The 24,648-nt window shown below is 34.3% G+C and overlaps 1 protein-coding gene across 4 annotated transcripts in view; it reads right to left on the bottom strand.

The window, feature by feature from the left end:
* LOC137394436 (3',5'-cyclic-AMP phosphodiesterase 4C-like) overlaps positions 1-23,490 on the bottom strand; it is a 96,547-nt gene extending 73,057 nt beyond the window's left edge. For 3 of the 4 annotated variants that reach the window (XM_068081157.1, XM_068081165.1, XM_068081175.1), the window contains exon 1: positions 23,325-23,490. In XM_068081157.1, the coding sequence (XP_067937258.1) occupies positions 23,325-23,458 (134 nt within the window). In that variant the 5' untranslated portion in view covers positions 23,459-23,490. Of the gene's footprint in view, positions 1-3,466; positions 3,517-23,324 lie in introns of those variants that run through there. The other variant, XM_068081187.1, reaches the window with a different exon arrangement.
* Positions 23,491-24,648: the final 1,158 nt, after the last annotated feature.

The following is a 24,648-nucleotide window of genomic DNA, read 5'->3' as shown; positions in this document are numbered from 1 at the left end:
AAAAGATTAAGTTTTATCAAACACCCGCTTGGCCATGTCCCATCGAAAGCGTAAAAGCCTCCGAATGAACTTAAAATAAAATCCGCAAAATTGATCTTTGTTAAAACGCTCAAAAGAAAAAGATGTCTTTTTTCTGAGCGTTTCAACTGCGATCATGTTTTGCCTATTTTAATTTAAAAACGTCTCGTCAGTCACATCACCTAAAACAAAACAAATCTCAAAAAATTACAAGTTATTGAAGAGGTGTCAGTGGTGAATCCAAACCTTTCCGGAGCCATGCTGCTTGTGTAGTACTGCGAGTGTCAGTGCATGTGTCTTATTTTCTTTCAACACACGGTGCTCACTGCATTGATTGATGTCCCCAGCAAACGTTACTAACGCGTGTGCATTGACATCAAATTCCTATCATTATAAATCATTCTTAATGGGAAAATAATCATAATTAATTGCAAAATAATAACGTAATAAATTTTGACAGTCAAATTATTTTGTTGGTTTATATTTTAACGATTCTATAGTGGTCGTTAAAAACGTTAAAATAAATGTCGTTATAAAATTCCATTCTACAGTATCAATGAACAAAGCTATTTAGTTTCGCTTTTTCGCTCGTTTGTTATGATAGTTTAGTTTCGCACATGAAACTTTCGCGAGAGGATGACACTGCGAAAACGCGAAAGTTAGATGCCGCGAATACATAAGTGTCCTAGGGTAGCTATCCTAGCTACAGCCCATGGGTTATTCATCCATTCCATTGGAGAAACAAGCAAACAAAACTATGAAAAATATGAGGGTGTCTAGAAGCCATGAGATAACCTCTTTCAACACTATCATCTCATGGTAGCGTTATGAAATGCCAGCCAATAAAGGCTAAAAGCAACAGCTAGAAAAGCATTTTTGCTTATCAACAGTTATTGCAGTAGGTACGTCCATTCACATCACTGCAACAACTTGTGGTCAACTTATAGACATCCGGATTACGTGGAAAGAGTTTGCGTCATCGAGGTTAACGCTACAGCTGATGGATGGCAACTTCAGGAAGGGTGCAAAATACTTACCTATTCTAACACACGTTTCTACCTCTCTAGTTCAAGGCGAAGAGCAAGCTTTGGGTTATCACAAAGGTTTAAGAGATAAGATGGGCACGTGGACTGCAGTTAGCGTCATACGAGTGCCGCTAAGCCTAGTTAGATTAACAAACGTTCACAAGTTGAACAAATGTTAAGTAGGGGTCTTTGAGATAAACTGATAGGTCTGACACTTAGCGAAGGCATTCTATGAGTCTGACTTAAGTCTCTGTGATAAATGCTTAGAGATGGCCCGACATCTTGCATAATCCTTGCTAGTGTGAAAACCGGCGTTTTGAGCTGGCCTATGTCATGTGCTGTGTATGTCATGTGTTTTGGTTTCAAGGAATCATAAATAAATATTATATGAGTTTTTACATGTATATATGTTTCTACTAAGTTACATTGAAAAATTGGTCCAGAGATGGTGAACCAAACTACATGGTAAATTGTATGCTTGGATGTTCGTTGACATTCGAGTAAGCTTAATCGGTATACAGGTATATCGGTATACAGTAATCGGTATACAGGTCGAGTGTCAAGGAAGCATTATAGAGCTTGGGCTAAGTCAAAAAAGGGAAGACGACAATGTGAATTGAGTAAAAATTTTAGTAGCTAGAAATTCATCAGTTAATAGGTTAACAGAAGCTTATATACAGAGTACAGTTCTAATATCTCGCATGCAATGTCAATTTATATTTCCGGCCAGCAAAGGCGAAACGACTCCATACTCAAAGTACAGTTATGACATGTTAATCAACACAGACCTTTAATGCACCTCAGTCGAAGAGTCTGCAGTGGAGTGATAGACTAACAAATGTTTAGCGACTCATTTCCGTGTGTCGACGAACCAAATCTTCGGCATAATGTTGTATCATAAAAACTTGGCGATTTGAACTAATTTATGTTCCAACTCTCTGATTACGAACATAAATTAGTTCAAATTATAAAGGATCTCATCTGTTATACTCTTCTTAAAAGGTTAATCTGTTAACCTGTTAACCTCCTTTAAGGGCAATCCTTAAAACAAAAATCTCACTGTTACCAGTTAGTAACCGTAGGCACCTACTAGCTATAATGGTGATGCAGTAATGATATATCTATTACATCGTGAGTGCTTGCCGAGTCCCACGTGTGCTTACAAGGCACCCCGTGTGTGATCATTTTTTACCTGCTTGTGTTGTTCACCAACAGCACAGGTATATTCAACATGCACTCTACACAAATGCTGTATTTTAGCAATCACTGATCAATTTACTATAAAATTTTGGTAAAAAATCAAAAAGGTCAAAGGTGCTGAGGCTAGGGTACAGCACAATGTACTAAAACTTGAAGTTTATGTTATATTTCTTTCTTGAAACTAAACCGTTGCATTAAACATCTTGGCGGACTGCAGTTGTCTTCAACTAACTGTAAAGGCTTTTTGCATTGATTAATGTTGCTCATCACTTCAATGCACAAGCAGTTTATGTCTAGCGATGGTGAAACATTCAATTGAATGAAGCAAATTACGGTTTAATTAGATAAAACAGAGAAGATATAGCCATTGAGTAAATCCATGCAATTGCTAGTAAGTTGCTGAAAAGTTGAGTAGCTGTAACTGACTACAGGATACGCAGGGAGCGAAGGAAGACGCGTATAGGAAATTAATTTCAATGAATAGTTAGATGCTAACAGAATCTCTCCACATATCTTTAATCAATCTCTGAGCCTACCAGATATTCTAGGTGTAAAGATAGCTTACTCGCACAAAGAAGAAAACATAGAACAGTTCAATGCGACTAGCTCTATGATAACAGAGCACCATCCGAGAGAAGATAACTGTCAATACTGTTCGTTTTCTATGTTTTGACCAATAAATAATGAGATCCTTCAGTGATATAGTTGCCTGACAAGAATTCAAATATTAAGCCCTAATTTGGAAATTATTGGTCAAACAATAGAGCAATTTTTATATCTCATTAACTGCAGTTCAATCTATCCTAAAGTTACTAGGTAAAAGAGCAGGGCTACTCGTAAAGAGGGCTTTGCTAATGACCAGACCATATATGTTGGGGTGTTGGCTATTGTATCTATAATACAAATGTATATCTTTGTAGCGTCTGTGGCATTCATGGCGAGTGCAGTTGAGAACAAGTTTTTTTAACTAAAGGTTAAAAGTAAAAACCGAAATTATCTGCAGAACCATGAAATGTCATAAATGAAAAGGCAATCAACAGTGTAGACCCGATTTTATAAAATTGGAGTTATGACACAAAACATCCTCAAGGTGAAACCCATGAGCATGCGGATACGTAACTGAACTGGAGCAAGAGCAGCCTTTATTGTTTTCCAAAATAGAATGTATCACGAAAGCTGTCAATAAAGCGGATTAAATAAATCACATCAGAACCACTGCTTACCTCTTTGTCCCTGAAAGAAGTCGTACCAACTGCATCGCTTGAATATCCAGGTGCTGCCCATTAAAAGAATTTCTATGTTGAGTCAGATATGCATGAGGAGTCGATCTGCTTCTCACTCGGATATACCGTGGTGGGGTCTTACTCAATCCCGGCTCATGATTGACGGAATTTAAACTATTTATTGACATCGTTCTTGCTTGCAGCAAAAAATACGCCTATTAAATATGCCTACCTCTCAGTGCGATGAGTAAACAAATACCGTTTTCTAGTAGTGTACAACTTTTTCAACGCAGCAACAAGCATGTGCCTAACACCCGCTTTGCATTGACAGGCCTATCAGAGGCCACGGATGCGCGTTCTAAGCCCGCCTCCAAGACCCGCCTCTGTGAGTTACCAGCGATGTAATTACACATGCGGCGTGAAGAGAATATAGTCTTACAAGAAGAGATTGATTACTTGTCCGTGCATGTCATGCATGATAAAAACTATACTTAAACCTCTACAGCTGGGAGTAAAGTACACTAATTGCTACAAGCTGCCATTGCATACGCTGCTGCGTCAAAGGCCAACAAGCAATGCTAGGGATAAATGTCCTGTAGCCAGTTTTCCTTTAGTTGACAAAGTCATGTCAGGAATTGACAATAGCGCTCTCTCTCAAACTATTGTCAATAATTTTTATAGCTTTTCCACACGGCTATTATATTATATAATATATATTATATATAAGATGGTGGAAAAAATTGCACCAACCACTTTGATAAGACAAACTCAAGGTTGGCAGCGCATACGCTTCCGAAAGTAGCCCCGAGTTTTTAGTCTAGGCTGGAGGTTCAGTCAACTGGTGGTGACCTCTCTATACAAAATTTATTTGCTGTCAATTGGTTATTCTCAAACGTAATCCAGTTACTGTCAAGTATTGAGTGTATGACAGTTATTCCCCGCTGTCAAGCCAAGACATCGCATTCAGTGCCATGCATGATTAGCAGAAAGTGAAAGCAAACATAATCACTACTATCAACGCATTGATTGGCTAGTTAACATCAATTTAGTAGCCATTTTAATTTTGACGAAAAAGCTAGTTGGAATTATTTTGCTGCCCCAATTTGTCAGAGGTGGATTCTCAATATTTCTTCATTATGCATTGAGGTGACTGACTATTTATATAGACTGTGAGTTTGTGTGAAGTTGCTATCAATAAAATAGCTGAGTTCTTATACCGCAAATGGCCTTGAGTAGTTTTCTTGATCCTTTCACTCGTTCACCAGGACTACTTGTATCACAGTGTCACATCAAACATATTATAATACCATATGATGAATAACTAGATTACAAATATAGAATCTATTACCATGTGGCTGTAGATATAAACATAGTCAACAAGTCAACTTTGGAATCCTCTCAAGCAGTTTGAACAGCATTTTAAAGGAACTCAGCCTAATGTCCGGCTTTTGACATGTATTAGTATCCCAGCAGTCCTGTGTGCTGAGAGAGATTATAATGCGCCAATAAAACACAGAGAATAAATATATGCACAATAATACATGACAAGGAAGATGATTGATTGATGCAGTGGTTAGTGTTTCAGTCTACCAACATGAATGGTTGTGGGTTCAAATCTTGCATGATGCTATCTTTTTTCTTAACATCCATCTTCAGACAGACGGACAAAAGGACACAACTTTCCTCCATCGTTCTTTTTGCGTCATCAAGACGTTTGCACATGCGCTCGCTCACGAAAAAGCTGCCATATTTGTAGAAAATGATCGTTAATCTTTTATTTAATAGTATTTTTGGTGTTGTTTTGATAGTCTAAGCCTAATAAAAAAAATTGCAAACAAAAGCATCCTTTTCAAAAATTCATTGCAAAAGCTTCGTGCTTTAACGATAAAAGTTGTCTATAAAGATGGCCGACAATGATAAAATGGTGTCACGAAAAAACGAAGGATATTAGCAAAATTAAAATAATTGCAGATCCTGCTCTTGGAATGAATTTTTTAAAATAACTGTTTAAAACTCAATTAAAGTATGTTTCAGGGCTTTACAAATGAATTTTATTGAGGCTTGAAACTATGGCTAAAAATAATAGCTTTAATATACAATTTTTGGTTTTAATGGTTTAAATAAAGAGGAGATACCGTTTGTTTACTAGTAATAGCTTTATATAGAACAATTTTTTGTTTATATAATAACTTCCTGAGCTATTAAATTGCCTTTCTTAAACATAGAAAAGGAAACATAGAATTATAACATTTCCCATTACATTTCCTTCATGAACGTAATATTAAATTAAAGTCTTTTTATTGAAATTATATTTTTCTCTAATCAGTTTACAATTGTTATAGAATGAGTTTGGTAGAAGTTTTAATAGAGTCATTTTAAATAAAGAAATGCGATTGTTATAGAATGAGTTTGGTAAAAGTTTTAATAGAGTTATTTTAAATAAAGAAATGCAATTGTTATAGAATGAGTTTGGTAGAAGTTTTAATAGAGTCATTTTAAATAAAGAAATGCGATTGTTATAGAATGAGTTTGGTAAAAGTTTTAATAGAGTTATTTTAAATAAAGAAATGCAATTGTTATAGAATGAGTTTGGTAGAAGTTTTAATAGAGTCATTTTAAATAAAGAAATGCGATTGTTATAGAATGAGTTTGGTAAAAGTTTTAATAGAGTTATTTTAAATAAAGAAATGCAATTGTTATAGAATGAGTTTGGTAGAAGTTTTAATAGAGTCATTTTAAATAAAGAAATGCGATTGTTATAGAATGAGTTTGGTAAAAGTTTTAATAGAGTTATTTTAAATAAAGAAATGCAATTGTTATAGAATGAGTTTGGTAGAAGTTTTAATAGAGTCATTTTAAATAAAGAAATGCGATTGTTATAGAATGAGTTTGGTAAAAGTTTTAATAGAGTTATTTTAAATAAAGAAATGCAATTGTTATAGAATGAGTTTGGTAAAAGTTTTAATAGAGTTATTTTAAATAAAGAAATGCAATTGTTATAGAATGAGTTTGGTAGAAGTTTTAATAGAGTCATTTTAAATAAAGAAATGCGATTGTTATAGAATGAGTTTGGTAAAAGTTTTAATAGAGTTATTTTAAATAAAGAAATGCAATTGTTATAGAATGAGTTTGGTAAAAGTTTTAATAGAGTTATTTTAAATAAAGAAATGCAATTGTTATAGAATGAGTTTGGTAGAAGTTTTAATAGAGTTATTTTAAATAAAGAAATGCAATTGTTATAGAATGTGTTTGGTAGAAGTTTTAATAGAGTTATTTTAAATAAAGAAATGCAATTGTTATAGAATGAGTTTGGTAAAAGTTTTAATAGAGTTATTTTAAATAAAGAAATGCAATTGTTATAGAATGAGTTTGGTAGAAGTTTTAATAGAGTTATTTTAAATAAAGAAATGCATTTGCTTTAAAACTTATTTGTAAATGTTTCTTCGATGACTGAATAAACTTTTCATCCTTTTAATTATTGTAATAGCTTTCTATTTGAAGATTAATTGTATTGATTCACCTTTGATTGATTCATATTCCTATTGATTCATAAACAAGTATACCAGAATGCCTCTTTGTAGCTTTAAAGCTAATATGCGCGCAAGCTAAAAGCTACAGTAGGAATAATAGCTACTAATACGCATGTTTTTATATTACTACTCTTTATTTTATTTTTGTTGTTGTCTTATGGCCTAATTTACCTTTAACGGCATTGGCCATTGATTAGGTAAAGTTCATATCCATTTTTTTATTTGAAACATAATATCATGCGTTCTTTACTATGATTCTTGCAAAGCAAAACCAATATTGTAGCGCGGTAAAGTTTTCAGTTTTTTCTAAAATCGATAAAAAAACCATTTATTTAATAGATGCTTTAGCCTGATCAGTTTATTACAATAAACGACTTTTTATTGGTTTATCGAGCGAGTTGGCTGCTGGGAACTAATTAAAAAAAATTTTGTTTTAAACGATTATCATAACAGCTCGCTCGACAGTCTTTTGATTAGCAATATGTTCAAACTTATTCCAATGTATGGCTAGGGAATGAGTTGACAGTAATATTTTTTAATACATGTATGTGGTTAGTTTAGACTCTATAATGTACCAGCACAACATCAACCAAAATTAGTCATCATTTCTGGTAGGTCTGAAAAGACAGCCAAACGACAGCAACAGGGGTTTGCATAGAGTCACTCCGTTGTATGAACTATGATAGTGAACAACAGACTGCAATCTGCATATATGAATAATGAATTGGTTAGTTGAACTCGTTCAAAAGTTTTGCTGTCTCAGAAATTAGTCTAGCTTTTAAATCTTCAGATATATTTTCAAACTAATCCAATTTTGACCAATAAGCTGCACGAATAAATCAGTAGTACAATCAAATGTCATCTTCAGTAGTGCCTTTTAGAGCGAAACTAATGTTGACCGAAGTTGCTTAGTTGCAAGGTTTTTAGATTCGGTTCCACTTGCCAAAAGCTTCAGTTCAGCATGACAGGGACCTTACTGAAACTCCCTGTAATTTACACTTTTTTCCACCGCCAGCTTCAAATATTTTTTTAAAACACGGAGTGTTTTGGACAATCAGTTCATAGCACATTTAACCTATCAGTATCAAGATATGCTATCACAGACCTCACTGCTATATTTACCAAATTAGAGCAAACTTGGGACATGAAAGTTTGTCTATCAGGAAAGACGTGTGAGACTGTATACTTCACATATTCAGACAAGGAACTGAACAGTTATTTCTGAGAGGGTGGGTTAAAATAAGACCAAATGAACAGGCAGAAAGCGTGACCTTCAATATAAATTAGATACGAGGCATAATTTAGTTGTCTGACTGTTCTGGAATGATGAAAGTCATCAAAAGAAATTAGATTTGTTACTCAAGTGCAAACCTCATCTCCTCGCAGCAACAGTGTGAATTAATATAATATCTAGCTACATTTTAAAGGTTAGCTAGAGAGTCACATTCTGTTTCAACACGTAATTCTTTAATTGAAACCTTCAGAAGTTCCTTCACAACACAATTACGATTCCCAAAGTGTGATTCATATTTTCTGCCTCATGAATATCACACCTGCCTAATGTGTTTACATACATACATATAGCTGCGAGGGTGGTTACTTATACAAAGAGTTGGAAGGCGCTAGCAAATGGCATATCCCACCCTTTTGCAAACACAGGTGGCTAATGTACTGCCCACTGCACCATTTTGCTTGGCATGCTAAGCATGTGCCCACATGTCTGTGAGGACAGGAATACTATTCCTGCAAGCTCTGACTACAGTTCTCATAAAACGGGATATTTTTTGGCAAAAAAGGGAGTATTTATAGCCTACATATTATCCAAGTTCCACAGAATTTGATATATTTTGGCAAAAAAATAAAAGATTTTTAGAATGATCATTTTGATTGTGCAACATCAGCACAAAAGGAGATAGAGTAAGGTTACCATAACATTACCTGCTGTAGTAATAACAAAACTATAATTCTATTGCTATAGCAAGGCTTCAACATTAGAGAATATTGCAATTAAACTAAAAGGTACCCAATAAGTTTAATATTCTAGCTTGTCTCATTTCTAAGTTTCTAAACCCATCTATTTAGTTTGGCAGCGTAAAATGTATTTCATCATAAAAAACTCATTTGCTATGATGAAAATGCTCGAACTATCTAGTCAAACACAAAAGATTCAAATATACTGAAGGAGCGGATCAAAATAACACCAGCAGCGGCAGCTCTACATGCGGGTACAATGTGTGGTAAATATATTACTAAGTAACAGTAAGTCCGTCGTAGCCAGGATTTCTTTCATGTTTAATCAGATAGTCTGCGGGTGGATGTTTAAGAAGCCTCAGGAACCAGATGGAGTTTTGACACCAAATATATTTGGCGACCTGGCGAAAGGCATGAAGCATATGTGATGAAGTTTGGATGAAATCACGACAAAATGTGAAAACGCACGGCGCAAGCACACACTAATATGATTATTATCATCGGTGTATGACACTTATATTCATTGATTTTAGTTCATTCAATTCTTTTATTTTTTTTATTTGTTATTCTTATTTAATTTTTAGTAGCCCTTCCAAAATATTACATCATGGTATAACTTTTAGTTTTGTTTAGCATATAATACATATCTGTCTGGTCAAAATTTGATATACTTTCTTAAAAGATATTTTTCTTCCTCGTTCAATAGTACAAGTATTTGTAGTTGCTGTATATAGGCAGATCATAGATATATATACCTATATATATATACCTATCATAGGTATATATATCTATGAGGCAGATGGAATAAGCTGGAAGCACTTTTCATCTGTTGGCAAGGTCATCAATTAACTTGCAATTTCTTTATATCTCCTTACAGCGTTTTATAAGTATAATGAGAAGGGAATTTATATATTTATATAAATGCACAATTCTAATAAAGAGAAAGCAACTCTCAATGTCCAAAATTAGTCATAATGAGGTTTAATTGCTACAGCACGTTGCATTAAGATGAACAGTATAGAAAGGAAAGAGAAGGATGGAGGGGATTGGGTTGGAGGGGAGAGGGCCCATAAGAGCTCGCTCTAACTATAAACATACCATATGTTTAGTTACATGTTTAGTTATTGACATAGGTGGGATTACTTTTGGTAACTTTAAAGGTTGACTTGCAACAAAATTCACATTACAGTTATTTGGTATCAAAAGATTCACCATGTCTTACTCTGTTGTGTTGTAAGTGCCAAATATGTGGAAATGTGATTACAAGCTCTTAAAAGCTCAAAAACGAAAAGCTGCCGTAGATTGGAATCTCTTTATTTCGATGACGTAGCCACGAAATTTGGTTATCGTCTTGTCACATATGTTCTCATGTGAATTGAAAGGCCAATACAAAGCTCAATATAAAACTTATCGTAGTACTAGTTTATGACAAACACTTCGGGTTTTACCGAAGACCCCGTATCAAATATAGATGCTCACTACTTTACAGTTTTGTTTCGGCCTGGTCTAATCGGCAAGTCGTAATCTGATCATGCGATTCAATACTTTGCAAATAATTTCTGCAGCACTTTTCGATTATCACAAGTGACCAACAGGCTCGTCATGATTATCAGACAATGATATGTACTCCTTCAAGCTAAGGCTAAAAAATTAAACGAATTTTTACGGTAAGTTAAAAGATATCACTGCTAAAAGTGACAGCATTACAATGACGATAAAACAGACGCGTAAGAACAATAGACATAGTTTTATTGAATGCGTGAAGTATATTTGTGAAAATATTTCGACGAATAAGGTTGCAAGAATGTGTAAACAGAAACCATCTATCTCAACTACATCACATTTGAGCCGTTTTGGAAAAATAATCCAAACTACGGCGGTCTCGTGTGGCTGCGATGTTCTGTTCGTTTTTGAGCTTTTAAGAGCTTGTAATCACCTTTCCACATATTTTGCATCTACAACACAACAGAGTAAGACATGGTGAATCTTTTCATATCAAATAACTGTAATGTGAATTTTGTTGCAAGTCAACTTTTAAACAGTAAGATATGAATTAAAAGCTGGTGTTGTTCGTGTAAAGAATATAAATTTGTATCTACTTTTGAGAATAAGCATGTGTAATAAATTTTAAACTATAATTAAAATGAGACACTTGCCATGATGATCACTATGTCTCATCATAGTGCATCCGTTTTTAACATTTTTGCTAAGGGCTTACCAAGGCATTCTTTCAACACCCGACCATCTGGTGAAAAAAATATTTTTAATTATAAATTAATTAAATTAAAAATATTTTATTAATATCATACTAGTAATCTTCGACTCACCATTAGCGTAAAAGAAGCTGACCTAAATTACTAGCTAAGAACCTACAGACAGATCTTTTATTATCCTTGCAGGCAGCTCGCTAGCTAGCTACAGACAGATCTGGAGGAGCTTACGAAATTATTGATATGTATTTTATTAAATTGACTAGCTTTTGCTCCTTTCTATGATGTTTGTGTGGCACAATTTAGAAAATATTTCTATTTGAAACAAACTTATAGCTGATAAAGTAATCTAAATATATATAATAGTTCGGTATTAGTGCATAAAACGATTATGGCTTTATGATTTCTTAATCTCAAACTTTGGCCCTAGCTCTAGTAGAATGCTGGTAATAATTAGAGATATGACCTAGTTTCTGCTACTCTATGCAAAGTATTGTAAGATATGAAATCAACAACAGCTGTCTCCGAGTGTCAATGAGGAATGTTATTAGGAGGAATTCTAACAACGCACTTGACTGATAGCTGTGTGTTCACCGGTCTCTTAAGACAGCTTTATCAGTTTGTTGTTCAGAATGCAGTCTATAAATAGATCTATCACTGGTAGGACCATTTCAAATGATCTCTAGTGATAGCCTTAGCACCACTGAATACAATGGCTTTTGGTCATTGGCCAAGCTCATCTTCATTGTTTTAAAAAATCTCTTATCAGCTTGTTTTTGAGAATCGCAGTAATAAAGGAAGTAATATATCATGGAAAATAACATTCCAAAATATTTTTATGGTGATAACATTTTCTCCTTTCAATACAGTAACTTTGGTTTCGCTGACCCAAACTGACCCTTAGCATTCCTAAGCATTTTGTAAGTTTGTCAAATAATAACATTATAAACATGAACAGAAAACTCCAAAACTATTGCTACAGCTCGCTTGCTGTCTTCCATAACTAAAGATTGGTTTACACTATACCGCTGTATGTTGGTGTTAAGCACCCAATACTTTGGTGATCGTCTGTGAAAACAATGTTCACACTTTCACGGATCCTTCCTCAATCACATCAGTGAAATGTCTGCTAAATAGCCGTCCCATTGTACAATGCAATCGCAGACACAACCAAATACTAGTCCCACAACAACTGTCAAACAAAGTCTGCAACAGGCAATCACCATCACAAATTAAATTTTTAAAATTTAAATTATATTTCCGTTTAATAAAATCAACACCTAAATTTAATTTTTCATACAAATATTTCATTTTTTTCAATTTCACCATTCTCAACTGTTTAGTTATTAAACCCTAAACTTTAGTGTTTGTAATAACTAAATATTGTAAAATAGTTTGTCCATAAACCTATGGTAGCTGCAAAAGTAAAAGTCAAAAGGTGCTTTAATGATGAGACAACTCTAAGTTTTGCTTGTAAGGACTATTCAAATGGATTTAATACTGCTGAGTATTATTATTGCTATTATCATCATTATTATTATTATTATAAAAAGATTTTTATCACAACCTTTAAAGTTACCCTAGGACACTTACGCATTCGCCTTATCTAACTTTCGCGTTTTGGCGGAGTCATCCTCTCGCGAAAATGTCATGTGCGAAACTAAACTATCATAACGAACGAGCGAAAATGTGAAATTAAATAGCTTTGTTCATTGATAGTCCAAGAAACAAATGGCAGCAAGCGATCAAATTGCATTATCGATCTCGCCCACACCATTCTACCTGCGGTTCACAATTACAAACTAGTCTCAAATAGAAATTTTTTCATATTGGTGAGCCGAACCTGAAGAATCTAATTATGTTGTTCCACTGCATTTATTTTCACATCACTATATTTTCACACCCATCAGAGCTGCAAAACTAAGTTGCAGCAAAATTTTACTCTGTATGCTACTCACGAAACTAAATACTAGCGAAATATAAGTGTCCTAGGGTAGTCGTAAGTGAGCCCAGACGTTATCTAAGGGCCAAAGGTTTGCCACTGTCTTCTTTTGCTGTATAGGTTTTCTCAAATTTTGAGCTGTCCCTCAATTGCAGTTTTCGGTATGGTTTTGAAAAACTTATCTGCTCCTACTTCTGCCAGGTATAAAACCGTTCTGCAGTTTTTTGTCCTGAGAGCTCCAATGACGATAAGTATCAAATTCGGGCTAATATCCCGCAATCGTCCGAGTGCAAATCCTAGTTCGCTGTACTTTCCCATCTTTTCTTCCAATAATAATAATAATTACTATTATTATTATAACAATTAATTAATTTTTTCAGCTTTTTGGCCGGTTATTTTTTGCCTCCAATTACAAGCCTAACTGGGATTGTCCAACATCTTTCTCTGTAAAGTGGTTGATCCTAGTAAGACAGAGAACTGCGCTTTGTCTGTCTTCTTATTCATGTCCAACGTGTCTAAAATTAATATTCTTTCAGTTTAATTAAGTCTTCCAGTGCTTCCACCACTACAGGTATTGCTGTAGCAGATGTTTTCTCTAGTTTTACAATTTTTCTTGCCAGTTCTTTATATTTTTACTATAGTTATTATTATTATTACCTTTACAAAAGTTTGTATGATTTGTATTAAGTGATACCCAGACTATAGATATAAGAGTTTGTATGATTTGTATTAAGTGATACCCAGACCATAGCTATAAGAGTTTGTATGATTTGTATTAAGTGATACCCAGACTATAGCTATAAGAGTTTGTATGATTTGTATTAAGTGATACCCAGACCATAGCTATAAGAGTTTGTATGATTTGTATTAAGTGATACCCAGACCATAGCTATAAGAGTTTGTATGATTTGTATTAAGTGATACCCAGACTATAGATATAAGAGTTTGTATGATTTGTATTAAGTGATACCCAGACCATAGCTATAAGAGTTTGTATGATTTGTATTAAGTGATACCCAGACCATAGCTATAAGAGTTTGTATGATTTGTATTAAGTGATACCCAGACCATAGCTATAAGAGTTTGTATGATTTGTATTAAGTGATACCCAGACCATAGCTATAAGAGTTTGTATGATTTGTATTAAGTGATACCCAGACTATAGATATAAGAGTTTGTATGATTTGTATTAAGTGATACCCAGACTATAGCTATAAGAGTTTGTATGATTTGTATTAAGTGATACCCAGACTATAGATATAAGAGTTTGTATGATTTGTATTAAGTGATACCCAGACCATAGCTATAAGAGTTTGTATGATTTGTATTAAGTGATACCCAGACTATAGCTATAAAAGTTTGTATGATTTGTATTAAGTGATACCCAGACCATAGCTATAAGAGTTTGTATGATTTGTATTAAGTGATACCCAGACCATAGCTATAAGAGTTTGTATGATATGTATTGAGTGATACCCAGACCATAGCTATAAGAGTTTGTATGATTTGTATTAAGTGATACCCAGACCATAGCTATAAGAGTTTGTTTGATTTGTATTAAGTGATACCCAGACTATAGCTATAAGAGTTTGTATGATTTGTATTAAGTGATACCCAGACCATAGCTATAAGAGTTTGTATGATTTGTATTAAGTGATACCCAGACCATAGCTAAAGATCAAAAGTTTTTCCTTTTTGTTCTTCTACTCCAAATCCTTCCTCAAAATCTGTACTGACTGAAATTCTCGACTTTTGAACAACCTCATACGGAATATCAGCTCCAGAATGAAATAATTCTGCTTCTTTAGAGTGCTTATAAAATCGAGGGTGATGGGTATCACTTTTGGTCTGACATCTTACAATTATAGTCTGCATTCACATCCCAGTTCCCTAAACTTATCAATCTTCTCTTCTTTTCTTGGTCACTGTTTGAGACGCTCTATCTCTTTGAGACTAATGGCTCTCCATACTTTCTCCTCTTCTTAATTTCTATTTCAAGGTTTTTATATTGCATAAATGTTTGCCGTCTCTTCTTAATTGACATTTTCATTTATAGGACAGACTACATTGATGATGGTAACTTGTCTTTTCATTATTATGAATAATTATATTTGGTCTTCTCGCATGAGCTTCTTTGTCAGTACCAACATTGAAGCCATATAGGAACTTGATTTTCTCATTTTCAGTAACAGGTTGTAAATTGCGTGCTTACAACTGATTGGTTCGTTCTAGGTTATGTTCTTCACGTAAGATCCAATGAATTTACTTGCATATGGCTTTAAATCAGCTTTTATATGCTTGGTTGACAAGCACTTCAAATCCCGATACTATATAGTACCAGCACCCTGACAGTCTGGTGTGATTGAAAGATTTTCAGAGGTGCTAACTTTGTGTACCAATATTCTGAAACCCTGGAAGGTGAGTGGTGGAGGTTAGGGTCTGTCCTTGTACTAAACTGATTGTCATAAGTTCGAATCCGGCATGAAGCAATTTTTTTCTAACTTTCCAACTATGGCTTCAGACAACCGGATGGGCGTACCGAGGGCATGGCTCTTATTATAGTAAAGCTTATTATTGTTGTTATTCGCTAATTTTTGTTGATTTTTAGAGGAATATCGTATTTACCCAAAACTTGCAATAGAAAGGTTGCAAATTGGTTCCTATTATTCATTCCTTCCAAACACAATCCTACTGTTTCTACGAATAGGTTAATAAGGTTAATAGCCCAAACAGCTATTTTCCTATTAGAGGAGAAGAAAGTATAAATTAATATGACATTGAAGTGAATAAACTTATAATAACGGAATAAATGACAGCAGTGCTGTATTTATAAGTATCTATTCTATTTCCTGTAATCTAAAATATCAAAATCGGGAATATTGATGTGGACATTCATTGAACTGTAAAGTCACCGAAGGCCATGATACAGCGTATATAAGCTAAATTATAACTCAAGATTTCAAGAAACTCCTAAAATGTTCAGTAATGGCACAAACTCACTGTTTTACTTCAAAATTTTACAAACTAAAAAAAATATTTGAACGTTTTGTGAAAGTATTGCAAATTAGGTTACCCAAATTGTACATATACTGGAGTTTTTGTCATTGGCTTTAGTATATTATATATAAAACCTTCATTTGCTACCATTAAGTTAGTAAACAGGAATTTCTATACAAATGTGCGAGAATTGATAAAAAAGTTGTTTTACTAAGAAGACTGCGAAACAAATAGCAAAGCAGTAGTTATTTGAGGACTAGTGTAACCATAAAACCAAACTTTGTTTTATAGAAAGCCCATCAAATTAAACCTTAGTTATTGTATCCAAATACAACCCACTACTTCTGCATTGTGTTAGAGCAGTAAGATGAATAGTCAGCGGATTAGATGGTAAACCAAGGGAGACAAATCTAAAAATGGTTTTGACATTAAACCAGCGTATGAGAATGTTATTACAAGTAGCGTACAGCTTTTGTGACACTTTTATGTAGCGTCACCTTTAATCTGTTACATATTCTGATAGTTTTACAAAGTTACATATTGTGGTAGTTTTACGAAATTACATATTTTGGCAGTTTTACGAAGTTATATATTATGGTAGTTTTACGAAGTTACATATTGTGGTAGTTGTACAAAGTTACATATTGTGGTAGTTGTACAAAGTTACATATTGTGGTAGTTGTACAAAGTTACATATTGTGGTAGTTTTATGTAGTTACATAAATCTAATTTACGTTACTTTTATATTCTAGTAGTCTATGAATCCTACAAGGGAAGCAGTGATTTTGGGAATTTTTTATAACTTTCAAAACTTTCTAAAATACTTTTAATTTTCTAGTAGATCTTTGGAACAATCTATGAATTTTAGCAAATGGAATATAGTGTGTTATATCATGAACTCAGACAAATTTAGTCAAACACAATACAGATTATTTTGTTTACACTTGATAACAAGCCTTCGACTTGACAGAAACTGAGCTGTTTAGGTTGCTAGAGACTGTATTTTTGTAAAAAGCCAAACAAACTACTTACAACTTAACACTTATCACATCTTTCTATTTGTAATAGAATTGTTTTTTTAAAGCCTGGTTCCCATATACGTCGCAAAGCACGGGCGCCAGCACCGCAGGCTATTAGCAGTGAAATGGGAACATATACTCACCGGGTAACGCCAAGAACCGCCGGTAGTTGCCGACGACAACGCAACCGTTTAGCGCTGTTCAAATTTTGCGAAGAGCCGCAGGCAAAACCTTCCCAAAATGTACTGTACAGGACTGGTGAAGATTAGCATTATCGAAACGGCATGGTGAGAGAACATTGTATGTGATTATGCGATTATGTTTAGTGATGCAGCTTATATATGAACAGAAGCCGCCGAGCCTAGCGTCGCGAGCGTGTTGCTGTGCAAGTTACCGCCGTAGTCTGGCAATCGATATTGGAACCAGGCTTTATTGATGCATGCATCTCCAAAGTAAAAATATTTTAACACTATTCAAGTCTACATGTAGAGCAAAACAAAAAATTTGTGAGCAGTTTTTGCAAACAATGTAAAAAAGTTTTTTTTTGTTAAATATGTAAATGCATATTATTATTATAGCACAAAGCTTGAAATTCATCACTTTTTTAAATCTGTAAGCATTTTTGCCAAATATAATTATTTTAAATGTAAATTTAAAATGTAATATCATTTGAGACTAAGTTTTTATTTATTGTGAGATATGTACGAGAAAAAAACACTTCAAATCTGTTGGGGCTTATTTCTTCTAAATTCAAAAATTAATTGTGTAATTCTTAATTAAATTTAAATACACACCTTTCAATTCAATATATATCTTTCAATTTATTATATATCTTTCAATTCAATTCAATATATATCTTTCAATTCAAATATACATCTTTCAATTCAATATATATTTTACTTCAAATATATTACATCACATAGACATAGTCTGAGAATATACAGGATTGCGTGTCTCTTGAACAGCTTAGGAGGAGTTCATGAACAGACAGATGGTACAACGTTGTTGTATTAGATGTGATTAGTGGTAATTTTGTTCACAAACCTTTAGGCTTGTAAAGAACAACCCGGAATGAACTAATTAGGCGTATTACCTAATTAGCAGCAGATTAGCTGAAAATATCTTCCATGCGTAGACACAGCAATAGATGTAGACACGGCAATAGATGTAGTCACAGCAATAGCATACAGCTCTATTCTTTTTCAGCGCTTGGAAACATTAGTTAATCTACCTATTGCGACAGCATTATAGTGTAATATATTCACTGAGTTGCTATTAGTTGCATGTCCATAGTTACTCTCTTCTGTAGAGAATTTACTCAAAGCAGCAGCAACATTAGTATTAGTAGTGGTGGTAATACATGTTGTGGTAATGATTGTAGTAGTATTAGTAGTGATAATAATAGTGGTAGTTGTTATAACAGAAGTAGTAATAGTAGTAATAGTAGCAGTAGTAGTAATGGTAGTCGTAGTAGTAGTGGTGGTAGTAGTAATTATAATAGTAGTCGTAGTAATAGTAGTAGTAGTAATAGTAGTAGTAATAGTAGTAGTAGTAGTAATAGTAGTAGTAGTAATAGTAGTAGTAATAGTAATAGTAGTAATAGTAGTAATAGTAGTAGTAGTAGTAGTAGTATTAGTAGTAGTAATAGTAGTAGTAGTAGTAGTGGTAGTAGCAGTAGTAGTAGTAGTAGTAGTAGTAGTAGTAGTAGTAGTAGTAGTAGTAACAGTAGTAATAATAGTAATAATAGTAGTAGTAATAATAGTAGTAGTAGTAATAGTAGTACTAGTAGTAGTAGTAGTAGTAATAGTAGTAGTAGTAACAGTAGTAATAATAGTAGTAGTAATAATAGTAGTAGTAGTAATAGTAGTACTAGTAGTAGTAGTAGTAATAGTAGTAGTAGTAGTAGTAATAGTAGTAGTAGTTTGGTGCTTTTGCTTATTGACACCATAAATTACATTTTGCATAATATCCTGTATTTATAGGCAAAAATCCAATTGTGCATTTGAACAGTCCAAAAGAAATTGGTCGCTGTATCTTTATATTTATACTTTCTCTCTTAATTTTTTAAATTTATATAATTGAGACTATTAACAGCAGATTGATGTTGTATGACCTATTTAGTTGATGTATCTCAAAAATCTATTTAATCTAAACAAGTTTGTTCAGACTCTTTGAAAGGCTTTAGATATATCGGAATCCCTCAGAACTAATGGGATTTCCATCGAATGGTAAGAGAATCCAGCTACTGGTTCTGAGATTATTCCCCAACATTTCCAGTTATTAAAATTTCTGTGGCCCGCCTTGTTATTGATCCGCCTTAAAGATGATTTTCTCTAGCATTTTTCAAACGATTGCAGTTATCATTATATTATGATGGTTGTAGTCAGCTTCCTCATATCATCTTAGTGGCAAAACATTGCTGATTAGGTGTTGACCTTTTTGAGGAAGGCTGTTATATCTTTAGATTACATGTCTTATAACCCTGAGCATGCTTTCACCAAATCTCATGTAACATAACATGAATAATAGCACCTATCCTTCAAGCTTATGATTTTTTGCTTATCCTACTATATTATTTTATTATTATTATTTTATTATTATTATAGGAATTGTTTAGAGAATAGAATCTCAGTTCCCCGGTTTGAGGCAAACAATATTGTCTTTAACACATCTGTAGAGCACAGCAGAATCTTGTGTGATAAGATATCGCAACACATAATTTTGACCACAGTGGGTGCTTATTAAAGGGATGTATTATCAATGGCTTCTCTACTTCCAATAGCTAGATATGACAATTACACAATCCGCAAAAAATAAATTTCTTTCAATTTTTAAGTTTGATTAGTTAGTTTATTAGTTTAGTAATAATTAAAAAAGGCCAATCTTGTTAGGAAAATAATAACAGTGACAAGTTCTTTCCAAAGGAGTTGGTGATATTTGTAGGTAAATAGTGACATTTTAGAGAAAAGTTGGCTGGTTTTGCTGGGTTCACACAAAGATTCATCAGTTCATTTTGGTTTAACCCCAGTAAGTATTTTCTGGGTCTAGCCTAAAATCATCTATGTTATGGTGGTTAGCGTTAGTTTCTACATTTCTATCCACTGTTATGGTAGCGTTTATACTTGTCATTTAAAAATGGTAGATAAACTAAAAATGTATATATATAATTTCTTTCTACATATTACCGTATTATTATTTTATTTCACAGAAATTTTATGTATATACATATGAATTTTTTGAATTACAACTAGGGTGCTACTATAATATAAAATAATACAGTAAAGCAATACTAAAATAAGAGAGCTCTACAAGACATTGGAGCAGATAGTAATAGTTATGTAAAATAATTGTACATGTACTTAACTAGCAGCTACTGGCAGTTTCCTGACTTCTTTTGTCAATCTTCAGGTTGCTACTAATAGTAGCCTGAAGATTGACAGGAGAAGTCATGAGGCTGCCAGTAGCTGCAAGATAAATACAACTATTTTACATAACTATTACTATGTATTTTTTATATACATGTATATAGCTTATATAGATTAAAACTTACCTCCAAAGTCGATTTTTTTTCATTAAAAATCTGTTTTGCAGTGTCGCTTGTCAGGCGTTTTTGTTCAAAATACTTACATTATATATTTATATTAACTATATATGTAAATAAACACAAATAAATATATATAAATATATATATATTCAGTTAGGCTACTGAACTGCTAACTAAAAAGATCTCTACATAAAAACACGAGAGCTGCAGATATATGCAGATAAAACTAGCAAGTAAAGGCTTTTAACAAACTCTTAGATGTAGAGACAAAGATGTCATGCTCTATTCAAGAGAATAAGGTATGTGATTGGTATGGCAAGCAAAAGACACACTCACATATATATATATATAACAAGATTAATTATGCCAGCGGCATCTCTGACAAGATGTCTATTCATAGCTCAAGTTGCTAATTTATGACAGGCATCTTTAAACCAAAAATATCTGTATTGATATTTGTGGTAGAGATTGAAGCGTTGGACAGCGTCGTATCTCCTTAATAACACACCTGCCCATCAGCTTCACACAGCAAGCCCAGCTGACACTACTTTTAGCCAGGTCATTGTCCTATATTTATATTAGCTGTTACAAAGAAAAGACATTCAGATCAGGCCTTATATGGTGATTTTTGGTGAAACCTCTATTTTAGATAAGACTCAGGTCGATAACCTAGTCAAGACTGCCCTGATCACACAACTTCTGATAGACTTGCCGGGGGACAGTAGGCTATCAAAAAGAATGATTTTCAGTGTTCCTGGTACTATTGCTACATATCTTTAATTTCGGTACCATCCATCGCTATTTTAGCAAACTATAGATGCATAAGGGTGGCCTAATTTTCTTTTTGGGGGTTGGAGAAGCCACTTGTAAACAACTGCTACTGCGGTTCACCAATTGTGTTGACTGCATGGTTTTCCTAATGCCATCAAGGACCAGACCAATATAGAGATAACTTTTCTAATCAGGCACTGCCATCTCACAATAACAGTGGTACAGGAAAACTAACAAGATGTCTTCAGCATCTAATGACTTTACGAAATAAATTATTTCAAATTTTAGCTGCGGTGTAGTTTGAGGATTCACAACATTAGACAGATTTTTACAAGCTGGTTCAACAATTGAGCCAAATGCCAGTGTCATAAGATGTCCCCAAAAGCTCAGTGACATCTATGCAGATTGGTTAAGTCCACCTGCTGTCTGGTTAAAACTACTAACATGAAGGTGCACGCATTACTTTTGCATTCATTGGACTAAAATATTTCAAGGATACATAGTTACATACCGATATATCATAGCTTTACGGCTACTACGGTATCTATATATGTAAAACAGAAGTTAGTGAAACAGAAAAAGAAAAGGAAGCACCGTTCTTGTTCTTGTCTTCGTTTGTGAGGAGACAACTTAGGTAGAGAGAGAGATGGTTGGTAAAAGAAGGAGTGGTTGTTGACGCAGAGAGGAGAGAATTAATTAGCTTAGAGGTTGGTAAGGACCACTTCTAGCCCTTCCGTCTTTACTCTGACCACAGATAATCACTTGCAGCTATGGTCTAGCACGCTGCACCTTGTCATGTCTGCTCATGCCAAGAGCAGACATGACAAGGTGGGCATAAACATTAGTTACCCTAGGACACTTATGTATTCGCCTCATCCAACTTTTGCGTTTTCGCGGAGTCATCCTCTCGCGAAAATTTCATGAGCGAAACTAAACTATCATAACGAACGAGCGAAAACGCGAAATTAAATAGCTTTGTTTATTGATATTCACAATATCGGCCTATAGAAGGACCTAGAAGTCATTGATAGTCCAAGAAACAAATTGCAGCAAACGATCAAATTGAATTATCGATCTAGTCCACACATTTCTACCTGCAGTTCACAAATACAAACTAGTTCCAAATTGAAATTTTTTTCTCACTAGCGAACTGGACCTGAGGAATCTAATCTGTTTGTTATACTGCATTTATTTTCACATCACTATGTTTTCGCACTCATCAGAGCCGCAAAATTAAGTTGCAGCGAAATTTTACTCTGTGTGCTGCTCACGAAACTAAATACTAGCGAAATAAACGTGTCTTAGGGTATTTTGGTTTTTTTGGCCTATTTTATATTACTCTGGTAGTTCTCTACCAACCATAAAGTTCCATTGGGCAAAGTGTTTTGTTTTAGCAAGAAGCTTGAGAACCTATCAAATGGGAATTTAACTTATCTAGTTTAGGTCCTTGAGTCTGCATTCTGCATCAAAAACATTGGAACACCAGCTAGAGGGTCTACCTTACATGTCTTAATTGATGGAATCTTTAATATTGTAAACAGTTCATTGTGTCAGACACTTTACAAAACCTGTCAATGGTATTTCGGTATGTAATATGAGTGCAATCTATTCGAAATTTCCTAAATACAGTTTGTATGTCCATAACAACACCAGTCCTGTATAACTTAGTTATCTGATTCTCCATCCCTTGAGATGGTTTGCAATTCCAACCAGCATCCTATTGAGTTCACTCATTTTTCTTTCGCATGAACAGCATGATTATATTAAGAAGTGTGTGTAGGATAGATTGAGTGTGACCCACAACCCATCTGCATCCCACAAATAACATAATGGAGTTGATGACAGGTGCAATAAGAAGAGATAGAAAAACTCACTGCGTTATGACAACTCTGGGAGCATTCTCAAGGTCAGCGTGGTTAATCCAGTTATTTAATCCTCCGACCACACGATGCAACAGCGCATCCCACTTTTCCTTTAATGTCATTCTAGAATCTCTTCGACTAACCATGAGTTAAAGTGAAGTTATGGAACGAAGAGCGATACAGAGAACAACCACACGAGATGCGAGCAAACGAAGAAATCTGCAAGTTTTTTATGAGTGCTGATGAGTCACCATGGTGTTGTTTTGCAAGGCGAGGTGGATACAATCTCAAGATGTCTATCAGTGTGCAGAAGAGATTGTATGGCTCTGGAGGTGAGCGAACTACGTAAATCCTTGTATCCTCATCCTTTGAGCAATATCCTGTGACTAATGAGATCTTGTCTCTGGCAGTTACTCCGAGTCCTCAGCCGAGATATACATCCAAAGATGCAACAGGTAACGAGAATTTAAGCGGTATGGATGAGTGTGTCACGCTCTACCAGCTAGCACTGCCCGTTGACTAGCGAATCACCAGACGAGTTTCGAGATGCGCACATTCAGTTGCAACGCGTTAATCAAATACAAGCTGGTAACGAATAGAGAGCAACAGCACTGATGAGTTGATAATGAATAATATAGCATGGAGAGGTTCAACGGTGCACCGCTGCTTTCTACCATATGCACTGGCAGCACCGTCACACAGCTGTTACTCTTTTCACAAATAGCTGAGTCTACACTCATTCATTAAAATGAAGGGTGGATGACAGTATTCTGCGTAAGAACGAACGCGCAGCGGATAAGGAGGGAGTTTTTTAAAACTTAAATGTTAAAACATGGGTGTAGTTGCTCTCTGACTGTTTTTTATAGTTATAGATAAATTTTAACTTAGCCCTGGATTTAATCGTAGTAAGACCCCACCCATAGTCAGCTGCCACTCTGTTGCTTGGGCCAATTGCTAACTCCCTAAAGACTAGTTAGTGTGTAGAATCGATGGCTATACATAAAACAACAGATTTAATTCATAGAAATTATAGATAAAGTTTCTCTTAGAATTGAAGTGAATTACGGAGATAAGAGCTGCTTTGGATTATAGTAGTATGAAATATAATAAGCCATCTACAGAATACTGACATAGGGAGTGACCTACAAACAAGATTGTCTTATGAATTGAATAATTACATAACGACAGCGAAACCTAAATGACTACTTGCACTTGCATAACTACTTGCAATATCTATATGCATAACTAATAAGCTATATGCAAAGAAAGCTAAAATGCTAGCTACAGGCGAGACTAAAGCATTAAGTACATAAATGATTTAAATGGTAGCCACGTG

This window comes from Watersipora subatra, chromosome 1 (genome assembly GCF_963576615.1).
Source record: "Watersipora subatra chromosome 1, tzWatSuba1.1, whole genome shotgun sequence".
NCBI lineage: Eukaryota > Metazoa > Bryozoa > Gymnolaemata > Cheilostomatida > Watersiporidae > Watersipora > Watersipora subatra.
The sequence above is the reverse complement of the archived record's forward strand: the minus strand, read 5'-3'. Positions and strand labels throughout refer to the sequence as shown.